The sequence below is a fragment of the Meleagris gallopavo genome, chromosome 2 (assembly GCF_000146605.3).
Source record: "Meleagris gallopavo isolate NT-WF06-2002-E0010 breed Aviagen turkey brand Nicholas breeding stock chromosome 2, Turkey_5.1, whole genome shotgun sequence".
Lineage (NCBI taxonomy): Eukaryota > Metazoa > Chordata > Aves > Galliformes > Phasianidae > Meleagris > Meleagris gallopavo.
In genome coordinates, this window is record NC_015012.2 from 5,696,228 (window position 1) to 5,709,273 (window position 13,046).

The window sequence follows — 13,046 nt, forward strand, 5'->3', positions numbered from 1 at the left end:
TATTAACTGTTTTTGCTGTCTATGAGATGATGATACATTCATACCCTTTCCCCTCCAAATGGGAGGGGAAAAAAAACCACAACCTTATCAGCAATCTGTTACTGTATTTATAGCTTTCCTTTGTGCAGATCCCATATCAACCCAAACGCATGCAGTGGATGACCAAAGTTTTGTTTTCATGTTAGATGGAAGCACCACACCCTCCAAGATTATCATCACCAAGCTGGTCCAACAGACCAAGGCACAGTCCAGTTACTGCAGAAGCTGCTTGTACTACTGCTTTACCAAAACAACAACAGCTTTTGTGATAATACAGCTTCCATGAACCAGATGAAGTTTCTTCCTGAACATCAATCAGGTTACCCTAGGCTGAAGTAGCAGCTTCTCCTGGCTCTGTTTGCATGGTATACATGTCAACAGGGTAAATACACACATAATGAAACAGAACTAAAGGTAAGCTTTAGAACCATATTTATTTCTCAGTTTCAAGAAATCTGAATAAGAGTTCTTAAGGATAAGGAATCTAATTTTTTTTAAAAGTTTCTTTTCTTTTTTTTAAGAAAAGGCTACATGCAGAATCTCACATGATGACCTCCAGTTCTTGCTTATAGTTTGAAGACTTGGAGGTTTGAGGCAGGCAGTATGACAAAAAACAAAGATTGATCAGGTTAACCTGACACCATCAAATGACATTTATTGCAGAACTAATAACGTTCCTCAAATACGACTTAAAGCACAGAGCCAAGCATTGAGTATATTTCTGTAGGTTAAGAAAGACCCTAATCAACAACACCTCGGCTGGGAATTCAAGTATCAATATATGGATCCTTTTCCTGAAAGATTCTTAATTCAAATACAGGTCAAATCAGCAGTGCACAACACTGCAGCAGCTGCACTGAAGATCTAAATAAAGCAAAACAATGATCTTGGAACAGATTCTTTTGGAGAAATTTAGTGAAGATCAAAATGAAGCGGTACAGAAAAACTGAGATTGCCTCAGAAGAATCATGGGCAAAGAATTTTCCTGCATGGATACTCATACTGCTGTTATTGATTTGTGCATGCTTTCTGCATAATGCTACTACAGTCGTCTGAACTCTTCCAGTCCTTAACACTGAAGGATTATAAAGGTGTGGATCACATCTCCAAAAAACTATTTTTTCCTTAGCTCTATTGCATTACTTGGATAGCTGAACATGGCAGTAGAAAGACAGGCTGGTAAAGAAGAAAGGGTTTGTCTTGGGAATCCCTTGAGTTATTAGAAGATACTCAAACAGTAAAAGCTGAGTCATACGTGGCTATTTCTTGTGTACAGACAGCAATGAGATCCTGTCCTCTCTTAATGGTGAAATTCTCGCTATCAGCAGTGGCAGCAGGGAAAGGCAGAAGATATAACCTTCCCAAGGCATACTGAATACTACAGGAAGCACACACTAATGTAACATATTCTATGCTATAATTTAGTAAGACACTTTCTACTTCTGTTGTGGTTGTGCCCACTACGGAACTGAAACTTATTCCCCCCTCCCAATCCACAAGCCTTAGGAGGCTTTTCTGGTTGACACAACTTTATTTCAGAGAAAAGCTAAAATTCCCATTTTGTTTTGAGCAATCAGTTTCAGTTGTCCTTCTTGCTGGTGGATCATCTTCATTTCCCAGTCCTAGCAACTGTCTGAATTGCTTTGATCCACTCTGTACGCTCTGCGGATGAAGCTGCTTGCAAGTAATAGTGGACTTCACTTGCTGTGATTATTTCAAACAGATTGTTTTCAACGTCACACTTCTTGGCTATAGGAAAGAAATAAGGAAGCCAGCTATGAGTGATCAAAGTCTTGCATTTAAAATGTTTTTTCTTTACATTACGTAACAGGATTTGCCTCCTTTCTATAGCCGTGCCTGACCATACCTTTGTAAACAGTTTGCAAAATTAAGCCCATGAAATCTGTCACTGTTTTGGAGTAAAAAAATATGAATTCTGCACATTTCACCATTGCTTCAATGGAGAAGAGAATGCATAGAGTGAATGTTTCTTGTTCCTGCAGCAATGCTAACCATTGCTCTTCCCACAGCTTCTAGTTTTGAGAAGGAACAATGTGTAGAATAGCAATTCATTGGCACTACCATTTGTAACCTAAAGTTTCCATAAAAAAAAAAACAAACTAAAAAGAGAACTCAGCTTATTTTTCTGTGGCCAGTTATCTTAACATAGGGATGCCAGTTCATCATTTTGACTAGTCTAAACAACTGACAAAGCACAAGATACCCTGTTGCTACCTTTATCACAGTACCTTCCTCTAGTAATTAAAGATAACCGAGTAATCAGAACAATTACTGAATTGTTGCAAATAGATTGTTTTTGAGTAAAAATAAAAAAAAAAAATCACTTGTGATTTTTGGCAGATTGAAAGAATGCACCAAAACCCTATAGCAGCTCTTTCACTATGGTTCCTTACAGTCTGGCATATCTTCCACTGCAGTCACCACGCAGCCCCTCAAGTGGATTGCTCCCAGTGGATCTTCTCCCTGGGAAAGATAAAAAGTCAGCATAAAATACAGCACTCCTGAAACAGTTCACATCTCAGTAACTGACTACAACTCCACAGTGGAAACAAAAACATTTGGTGACTAAGCATCTCCTCAGAAAACCAGGGATCCTCAGCCAGAGTAATATGAAGGGTAAGGGGCGTTCACAAACCTGTAAATAAATAAGAAGCCTCTTTTGGAATTTGGAATTCAAGATCTGCAGAGTATTTTGCATGTCCTGAATAATGGCATGGTAAGAGTATAAACCACCTTGTGCCAACTACAGGCTTTCCTTTTCATCGTGAAAAGAAGGTTAATTAGAAGGAAGAGTAGATCTTAAAAAGTTTTTGTTTGCTTAATTAGAGAAAAAATAAAAAACAGCAGGAGCTGTTACAACTTTGACTATTTTTCCTTCTTTCATGCTTCTAGACTGTGATAGCCGAAGAATGGATGAAGAAGCACTTCTGTTAGCATAAGCCTGAAGCATGCATTTCCGATCAGCTGACACTTCAGTATTTTGGGAGGAAAAGCCAAGAGTGGGGAAAACACACCAGAAATGGAGGTCAAACTCTTCAGCGTTGACTCCCCATTGTGTCTAAGCTGCTTCTGCCAAGCGGGACAGGCACAGTGGGGAACTGTAACCCACAACAACAGCACTGCTCCTGCAGCTGTCCCTGACAAAATAAACACACACAATGGGCTGAACCCATATGGACACTTGCTTTTGAGGGTAGTTTTTTCTGCAGTGATGCCCCTTCCTTTCTCAGAACAGTATTTGGCCTATTACAATTATATGAGAATAAAATGCCATGTCTCCGACAGGGAAAATTATAAACTGCAAAATCACTGTATTGCCTTAATTCGCTCTTTTCAACTTGTTCACTTCCAATTGACCACAGAGAATAGGTGAGAGCACAGTTCAGTACTGACTGCTCCCAGATCTGGATGTCACTTGCCACCCTGATCTGCCAGCCCCCAAAACTATCATTCCCTCTTACTTTTCCAGAGTGACCAGGCAGTGTGAACACAAATTGCCCCACTGTCCCGCCTGGCTTTTTTTTTTTTTTAATCACACATTCCTAAGCAAATACTTCACTCATTTCTAGAAAAGAGCAGCCTGAAAATCAAAGAAAAAAACTAACCAAATTTCAGCAACAACAGAAAATATAACCCCAAAGCAAAACTGCCAAACAAACAGAAAAATAATTCAAAGTTGACCAAACGTGTCTTACTCCAGCAGGATCATAGTAGTGAAGATACGCAGGGTCCTCTCTTAAAACAAACTTTCTCACTTTCCAGTTTTTCCTCCGATGCCCCTAGAAAAATTCAAAAACACAAATGTCATGAACTGCCCACCCTGCAAATGCTTAAGGCTAACTGTGCAATTATAATTGCACATATATATAATCACTGCTATTAGCAGCCAGGCTCAGATCCTAATGTTTCTCCACAGCATCCTTGGCTGGATGGCTGAGGAAGCTTTAATGCCAATTCACAGCCTTCTAGCAATGCCATTCTGAGGCACCCAGCCCTCCTGAGGCTCCAGGCACTGCACCTTACTTCTAGGGACTGCCCTCAGGGGCTGCATAATATCAACATGTGGATTTAGCTCCAAACAGTGCAGGCATCCAAATATTAACAAAAGTCACCCTCAGCCTTTAGTCCATTACTTCCAATCAATCAGTGTTGTTTAAGTGCATTCAAGCTCTGGGAGATCTCATCCTATAGCTCAGTCTGGGCCAGCTGGTCACCTCACGGACTCCTGCTGGTCACAAGGACCCTAGACATGCATGGACTACATCCAGCTCATCTAGTTCTGCCCTTTGTTCTTCCTGGAAGATAGGAAATTTCTCTTCCAGCACATATGACCATCCTGACCTTCCCAGCCTGAACATGATGAGTCACCAGAAAAGCTGCAGGGAAGACAAACTGGGTGACATCCCAGGGCATCAGATCTGGAAGCATTTCAGGAAGCTGAAACACTGACTCATTTCACAGCTCTCACAATGTAACTGCAGTAACACCATTACACAGCAGGACTACATTTTCCCCATCCATCACTCCAGTCTTGAAAACAGACATAATCAGCAGAAGCAGTGGTGCCTACAGTGAACCACAGTTCACTGGAGGGTGACCAAATCCAGATTAATTGGTAAAGAACATCATGAATCATTTCCTCTCAGCATTTCAAAATATTAGTTTCTCAACTAACTATTGCTGCTTGCAAAGAAGTTCCTACTAACCAGGCTGAGGTGAATGTGACAGGGTAAACGTTAGCAGAAAGACTCATACCTAATTTCTTCTTTTGCTTTTGAGAAACATGGTTGAACAAGAGAAATACAAGTGAACACTACCAAAAAGTACTTATGTTCCCAACAGATATTTTCTTGTTTCCTTCATGGCACCAGACTTCCAGAAGAAGCAGATACCCTTGCTAAAACACCTACTTCAGCATTCTCTTGTATTTAATTAAAACACTAAGCTATCTTGTTCTATACTAACAGCAATAAGTCTTGCAACTGTGATCAGAAATCCTGCTGCTGTGCTACAGGAAGAGTTCTTTGTGTAAAAGGAGAGACAGAGATAAAACCTATTGAAGGAAGACATGGCATAGGCTTATTTTTCTCTTCTTTAAAGCTTTTAAGGGGAAAAGAGTAATCCTGTACCCATTCCAATGAGAGGCTAGAAAGTGTGTGGTACCAACCTGTTTTAGTAAACATCCTTGTTTGACTATCATGCCTCTGAATTCTTCTTTCAGGACCACATCATCGTCACTAGAATTCCCCTCACAGAAAAATCCACTGTCAGGCTGCATGACCACAAGAGAACATTAAGTAGTTACACAAATGGTACACGTTTATACATAATGTATGAGCATGGCTTCTTTGCCTTCCTTCCACTCTGTTTTTGATACCTAAAAAACCCAACTCTTTTACTGAAAAGCATTCCAGTAGAGCTGAGGACCTCTCCATGTCACACTGGAAGCATGAAAACGGGTCTTTGGGCATCTGAAGAGAGCTGGAGCACCTGCATGCATCGCAGTCTACATGAAGCAAAGCTGGCACAGCCAATTTTAAGCTGCCCATTCCCAATCCAATGTACCTCTCCTCTTCCTACATGCAGCATAGCATCTAAAATTTGGGAAGAAGAGGAAATGTTTCCATCTAGGCTGTTTGTCCACACCAGATAATTTGTGACGCTGCTTAGTGAAACTACATAGTTCAAATGGTACGAATGAAGGTAACCATTTGTACTGCATATAGTAAGCTTTTGTACTTCCAATTCATGTGAAAACAAGCCAGGTGCTGACATGGAGTTTCCTCCCTCAGACCACTGAAACAAACTAAAAGCAAGCTGAAAGCAAGCAGAGTGCACAGGGGCTATCAGAAGCGTCATGGGTAGCCAGGAACCACAATGGCTACATGGTTCCTTCACCAGCACTGCCAGCGCTTCAGTTTCTGCACAGGTACCATAGAGATACTCTAGGAAAACAAAGCAAGCAATGGGAAACTCATTTTGGTGAAGCAGGGTGATTGTACGTGTAAGTATAAACAGAACTGTAAAACTGAAGCAATTTTACACGACGGTAAGAATATTCTTTGCAAGCATAAGTTCATAAACCAAGCATTTTTAAAAACAGTATTTGACTGTAATTGCAATATTGCAAGTTCTTCATATTCTGTGGACTAATTTGAAGAAATAAACTGAAAAGATTGGTTAAGCTACCCAGAACAGGGGTTATGAGGTAGATATTGAAAACTTTTGCTTCTTGGCTGATAGGCAAGCTCTGCTTGCGTGCATGTGAACTGAGTCACATCTGATGGCTCTGAGCACAAAAAGGTATTTCCAGCTTGAGCTGCTCTAAGAAGCCTCATGATGATGAATTACTCTCTTCCCTTCCACTGAATCATCATCAGGGGAGCTGGTGGCCAAGTCTTGGTTACTGCTGAAATTACTGGGAACAAAGTCTAAGCTAAAAAGAACCCAGTTTGATCTCAGCTCACACAGAGCGACAGAAGAACTGACCTTACAAATGTTAAAGTGAGTCAGTTTATTCCGAGCGTCACACGGAGAAAGATATTTAACACGGAATTCTCAATTTCTGACAACCTTTCCTTCAGGACTTAAAAAACAAGGCTCAAGCCTGAGAAGAGTATCTGCAAACCAGAAACAAAGGAAAACCAGTACAGCACTCACAAAGTAGTAATAGGCATCACTAAGATCCAGGAATGGGGTATCTGACAGTCCCTCAGCTGCAGCCTTGGATGTATCTCCTGCAGGCTGTAGGTAGCCTTCATTCAAGAGGGAGGAGGCAAGCATGAGGCCTTCTTTGCGATTTCGGATGGAGTTGCTAGAGACCAGCCAGTCAATCACAGCAGTGCCTGGTTATAAAGGAATTAACAATATGAATATCAGCCACAGATCAAGACAAACACACAGAAACCTAATATAAAAAAATAACAAGAAATAAACACCACCACTGGCAAAAAGTCCACTCCCTCTAAACACAAATCTCCTGAAAGATATTCTCAGTGACAATGCAGAGAATTAACCTGCAAAGGTGCCTGTGTCATCCAGTGAGTTACAGCTAATCCAACTGATGTCCTGGGCCAATACAACTCCTGGACACTGTACTTCCAGGAGAAAAAAGCTGGGAAAAGATGCAGGGCTGAGCTGGGAAGCTTCAGCAAGAGAGACTGGAAAAGCCAAGCCTGGAGAAGATAGTCTTTCAAGCTGCAGCGTTACTGATGCAGTGTTGTAGAAAGAGATTGACATTCAAGCTTAGCATCCACAGATTTGACTTGGAGCAGGACAGGAATTAAAAACATGACACAGTTTGCTGTAGAAAAATTCAGTGAGAAACAGTTCTTCTGGAATTGTTTCACACAACTTTCTAGAAAGATCTATTTCAATCTTGCTGGCACTCATTTGATTTTCTCTCCTTCACTGTGACTGTATCTGAACCCTCTCAAGCTTCATCCTTTGAGCATGTCCCACAGTGGTCAAGATGACTTCTGCCAGGCTTTCCTCTCAAACTTTCTTCACAAAGTTTACTCTAAATAGCTTAGAGCTGTAGCTAAGAGTCTATCTTTAGACTCTTAGCCCTGTGCCCTTTTTATTGAATGAAGGAAAAAAAAACCACCAGGACAAGAGCTCCTTTACCTGTAAAGCAGTGATTGAACACTTTTTTATCTTTTTCCAGCTTCAATTCCTTTATTCCCTTTTCAGGATCTTTCATTGAGAGGTACAAAGCACTGTGCATACAACAAACAAACAGCAAAAACTGTTAGCATGTAAAAAGTTATATCCAGCTGTTATAGAAATATTCTTTCAGAGGATCTTCGTATTTTGCTAGCATAGTGCTCTCTGCAGTGCTACAGCATGGCTTAGTATTTTTCTTCTGAAAAGCTTTCTATGCAAAGCGTGGAGGCTTCACCACCGTCATCACAAATACAAGAATGGTGCACGAAGGGCTCATCATTAATTACCCCCATTTTGAGACTGTTCCAGCTTGTGATGACTGTAGTTTGAACAGAGGAATACCTACTGCGGAGGCTGCTTGAGCAGAAAGCCTGTGACTGGGACATCCTTAAAGCCTATATGCTCTCAGAGGCCCCGAGTAACCTCAGTGACTCCTGATCTGACTTCCTCCCTCCCGTCTGCTTTTCACTTGCTCAGAACTAATTCCCTGAGATTCTGAAATGAGAAGGACAAACACTAAGTGTCACAGGCTAAATTCTTCGGCTTTTTATTCAATCACGGTGATCCCCTGAAAATGGTGAAGACGTTTAGTTGGATCTTTGCCCCTTTTTGTTTCACTAACCTGTAAAAAGGACCACAGGCTCACTTGTATCTTTGTATTTGCTGCTCAGAGACAAATATCACACTGACCTGTACTGACAAGAAGATGGCATCTTGAGTGTGCCCTTTGCCAACTCCAAGTTCTCTGGCAGGCACTCTCTTCATCATGCAAAACTGCTAACAGTACCATTTGTCCAGAGGTAAAATAAATATAAAAACATTTTTACACTAAATTCTGTGCTGTGTGAAATGCTTCTCCTAAAAGAATCACATGTAGTGCTGCAGTGTACTCAGAAGCCTGCTCATAAGCAAAATCCTTTGACAAATTAGCTTGTTTTTATAAAAGATGATGCTTTAAAAAAGATCTTCCAGGTTCTCACCACAAGTTATTTTTTGCCACGCTGAAACTGTCAGTTATGCAGAAAGGACTCCAAGGGAAACTGGATAGGTAGCACAGACAGACATGCTAATAGCTCTTTCATGCTGAGGTTACATATCTGCCATTGCCTGCAGAGGAAAGTAAACAGAGGAGCAGAGCTACAAGAACATACCTCAAGTTGATTGTTTCAGGCAGTCTGATGGATTTTCTTGTAGATTTCCTGGCAAATCTTTGACCTCCATCTATGCACTGAATTGCCTTTTTGATATCCCGTACCCAAGCATCTCTCTCTTCCAGGTAGGAGGCTTGAAAAAAGTGGTCCTGTTGCTTGGCTGCAGTGAGTTTGAAGACAAACTGGAAGGATAAACAATGTTTTTTTCAAGTTGCTTTAGTGTAGCTGGTGTCACCATGGCATACAGTCTACCTAAAGGGCTTTGGAGAGTGCCTTACAGCCACAGTCAAATAAAATAATTCCAAAGAAAAGCATGGACAGGCAGTACAGGAAATGGACTTTTGTTACTTTCCAGCTAGTGCTAACATCAGCAAAAATGAGTGGCACTGATATAGCTGATGATTTTAACATTTGCTGGCAAGTTCAACATAGCTGAAAGACTGAAGAACCCATCCCCTGCAAAATTACATGGGTGTAAACTTGTCACACTATTTAGAGATGTGGTCAGTCTGGAGGAGAGACAATAACAAAAAACAAACCACACCATACTGCTTAGAGAGAAGAAAACTGTCACATCACAGAGTAGCTGCACTTGTTTGCAGTCTAGCACCCTTCTAAGAGTTTGGTAAGGAAATGATAAATCCAACTCTTAGATACACATCATGATCACTGCCTCTCTAATATACACTGACCCCATTGGAAAACCTGTATTCCCACAAAATGAGAACAGATCTTTTGAAGGCAAGACTAGGCAGAGGAAAACAACAACAACAACAACAACTTGGAAAAAAACCCTCAAAGTTCAGACTGTTTGATCTTGCTTTCATCCAGTGACCTTTTGGATGGAAAATCCAGGTCAAATTACTCAGACAAGAGGGCTTCCATTTCCTCTAAAATACAACTCCCCGTAAGAGGAACTGTTATGTTTTCCATAGTTGTACAAGAATAAAAAGGCTCAGTAGGCATCAAACTGGAAACATCAAGCTAATAAGGGAGCAAACAGCATGGATCCATAGGAACAAGTAGAGACTACCATCAGAGGGCACAGAACACTGGATCTACAGTAATGAAATCAAGACTCTGAATAATCAGCTGTCTCCAATCCTAGAAGTGAACAAACTCCCTTCTGGAGATGTATATCTATGTGTGCTTTTGAGAAAGTTAGAGCATTGGCTTGAACTAAACACCAACACTTTAGATAAATGAATCCCACTATAAGGAACCATACATGATAATGCCATCCAGAGGAAGAAGGAATATAGCAGAATTAACATCACACTGAGCAATGATAAAGATTCACATCAAGACCAATGAACAGTGGTGAGTGTATTTTGCAATTAAAGTCATTAAATATGCAGTCACAGCCTCTTGGGAACACGCTTTATCTGTTTAACAAATCCAAGATTTCCCCTCAACATCTGCTTTTTGCAACTGATTTACCAAACTAAGTGTGCTGTGACATGCACCTTTGAGGTTTCAGACTGTATCACTGCATTGAGGCCTACCTGACTCAAACAGCTCAAATCTGACCAGATGAACATGGAAGTTGGAAGAGGCTTTGAATTCAGCTGCATAATAAAGATGTAAAATATCAAAAAATAAAGTTCCTATATTTTCAGGGAATATATGCAGTAATTTAATCATGTTGGGCAGTAACTACTAGTAAGAACAATCCCAATAACAGCACTGCTTATATGAATGAGTATGTTGCAGCTTTGACTGTTTGAGAAGTGCAGATCTGCACTTCTTCAGGGCTGCTGGTCTATGGACTTGCAGAGGGATCTCACTGACCTAACAAAAAGGATCTGCTCCAACACCTAATGAAGTCACTGGGACCACTTCCACTGACTTCGACAAACTGCATCAGATTTTACTTCTGAAAAAGCACGTGCCTTGTCTTCCTGATCTGACACTGAACACTTCGGACCCCTCTGCCTATTTTGGGAGTGCACATGCAACCACTACAGAACAACAGTGATTTTATTAGAACTTCAAACACACCAAAAAAAACAAAACCTGTCCAGAAAAAAATGCTTTATAAGGAAAAAAATGAATGTCTAGTACTGTATTGTAGGATCTGATACTCCAGAACAGTATCCTCCTCCCATGTATAGAGTAAGGAAAGCTGTACAGGGGGTTGTTAATTAGATAATGTAGAGACAAAATTTCAAACTGACAGAATTAGAACCAAATGTGTACAGACATACTGTGTTCCTTCATTTGGTTATTTTATGTTCTTCTCCCATGCTCTAGACCCTGGATGTAATTACACTTCATCTTTATTGTTCATGGTTTGCAGAAGAAGTGAAGTCAAGTGCAGTAATGCAGAGCTCTGGCTTGCACCTTGCTGAAGCAGAAGGTCAGATCCAAAGTTGCAGGGGTTACCAGTAAGGCTTGCCCTGCCTTGCCAGAGGATGAGTATGGCAGAAGCTGTCAGCAAGAAGGAGTAAATGGCTTTGGTCTCAAATGTTTCTGAATCAACTGAATGCTCTCCCTGGGCAGCTCAGGTATTGCAGCATCTATGATGAGCATGGGATAAGGATGCATGATCATAAAATTCTCCTTCCAGACTAAATGCATCATTCTTTGATCCTGGAAATCTTGTTTCACCAACACATATATTTCAGGAACCCTATGACAAAACAAGCACTCTTACACGTTCATTTTCCTGCTTTTAATTTTCCTTCAAACAAGACTTTGAATTTACCAGTATCATGATACGTGCATCTCTTTGGGAACTTGGACCTTAGCTTGCTTGCCATGCTTGCCCACAGAGATGGCCCAAACGTATAGCATCATTTCAACTAATTTCTCCAAATCGTTTTTGGTTTTTCACTCTGAGTAAACACGTAGCTCTTAGTCATAGGTAAAAGCTCTACATATAACCACACAACATGCAAATAAAACAGATTATATGAATATGAACTACCTGACCTCATGTACTTACTGAATGGTAACAAAACAGTTTGGAATCACAGCTTTTTTAGGGCATTTGTATCACAGCATTTATCTCCCTCCCACCCGAGCAAGCTAGTCAGTGCTCTTTGGCAATAACTACATTTTTCCAGAGCTCATGAGGCAGTTTACCACAGTTTTATTTTGTGGCTATTGGCACCATGAAAATACAATTTAGATCCACTAGGATAGAATCAGAAATTTGAACAACTGCTTTCTGAACTGCTCCTCTTGAAATATCCTGAGCTGTTCCTCAAGCAGTCACATCTTTCAAACGCTACAAAATTCCAAGCCTGCTTGCAACCTTCTAAGACAAATGAGAGTGATCACCAGGATATGAATAAGGAATCTAACTACCAGCCTTGTGCCCTTTCAGGGCCTTCAGGAGTTTAAATATACTGTCAATCATAGTTATTAGAAAAAGAAGTACTTACCATTCTTTTGCCAAAATCTTGGCATGGGCTGTTGATGGTGCTTCCTTTTAGTGGGATCATCCCTTTGGGGCTGTTGTCAGACTTCCGCTTGTAGAACTCAATTCCATCTTCTAAGAGCACAACCCACATTGGCTTCCAGGTATTAAACATGCTACCCTGCATTGAAAAAAATCACTGTTCACATGATATCCATTGAAGACATGATCTTCCACAGAACATCTGACTCTAAATTAATTATCATGTCTCAAGGGGAACGCTAAACCACAACCGCACCCATCTTACTATGCAGTTAAAACACACTGTTGTTATTCTTCTGACCACCACTTACTTCCTCTTCCAGTGACCCCACCTGTGAGTTTTTCCAACATTGTCCCAGCTACACTGATTCAAGATGACACCCAGCAGGTTGAGAGATGAGATCCTGCCCCTCTGCTCTGCACTGTGAGACCTCACCTGGAGCATTGCATCCAGATGGGGAGTGCTCAGTATAGGAGAGACATGGAGCTGTTGGAGAGTGTCCAGAGGAGGGCTGCAAAAATGAGCCCAGGGATGGAACACCTCCCTTTGAGGACAGGATGAGAGCTGGGCTGTGCAGCCTGGAGAAGGGAAGGATCCAGGAAGGGAAGAACCTGAGAGCAGCCTTTCAGTATCTGATGGGGAGCTGTAAGAAGGAAGGGGACAGACTCTTTAGCAGAGTCTGTTGTGGTAAGGTTGAGGTAAATGGTTTCAAACTAGAAGAAGGGAGATTTAGATGGGATATAAGGAAGAATTTTTTTTTTTT

At 41.0% G+C, this 13,046-nt stretch overlaps 1 protein-coding gene across 3 annotated transcripts in view; it reads right to left on the reverse strand.

The window, feature by feature from the left end:
• Positions 1 to 663: 663 nt before the first annotated feature.
• PLEK (pleckstrin) overlaps positions 664 to 13,046 on the reverse strand; it is a 53,279-nt gene continuing 40,896 nt past the window's right edge. For all 3 annotated transcript variants that reach the window (XM_010706438.3, XM_019612542.2, XM_003203684.4), the window contains 8 exons: positions 12,266 to 12,421; positions 8,877 to 9,058; positions 7,687 to 7,778; positions 6,721 to 6,905; positions 5,228 to 5,332; positions 3,756 to 3,839; positions 2,454 to 2,523; positions 664 to 1,788 (listed from right to left, as the gene is read on the reverse strand). In XM_010706438.3, the coding sequence (XP_010704740.1) occupies positions 1,649 to 1,788; positions 2,454 to 2,523; positions 3,756 to 3,839; positions 5,228 to 5,332; positions 6,721 to 6,905; positions 7,687 to 7,778; positions 8,877 to 9,058; positions 12,266 to 12,415 (1,008 nt within the window). In that variant the 5' untranslated portion in view covers positions 12,416 to 12,421 and the 3' untranslated portion in view covers positions 664 to 1,648. The remainder of the gene's footprint in view (positions 1,789 to 2,453; positions 2,524 to 3,755; positions 3,840 to 5,227; positions 5,333 to 6,720; positions 6,906 to 7,686; positions 7,779 to 8,876; positions 9,059 to 12,265; positions 12,422 to 13,046) is intronic.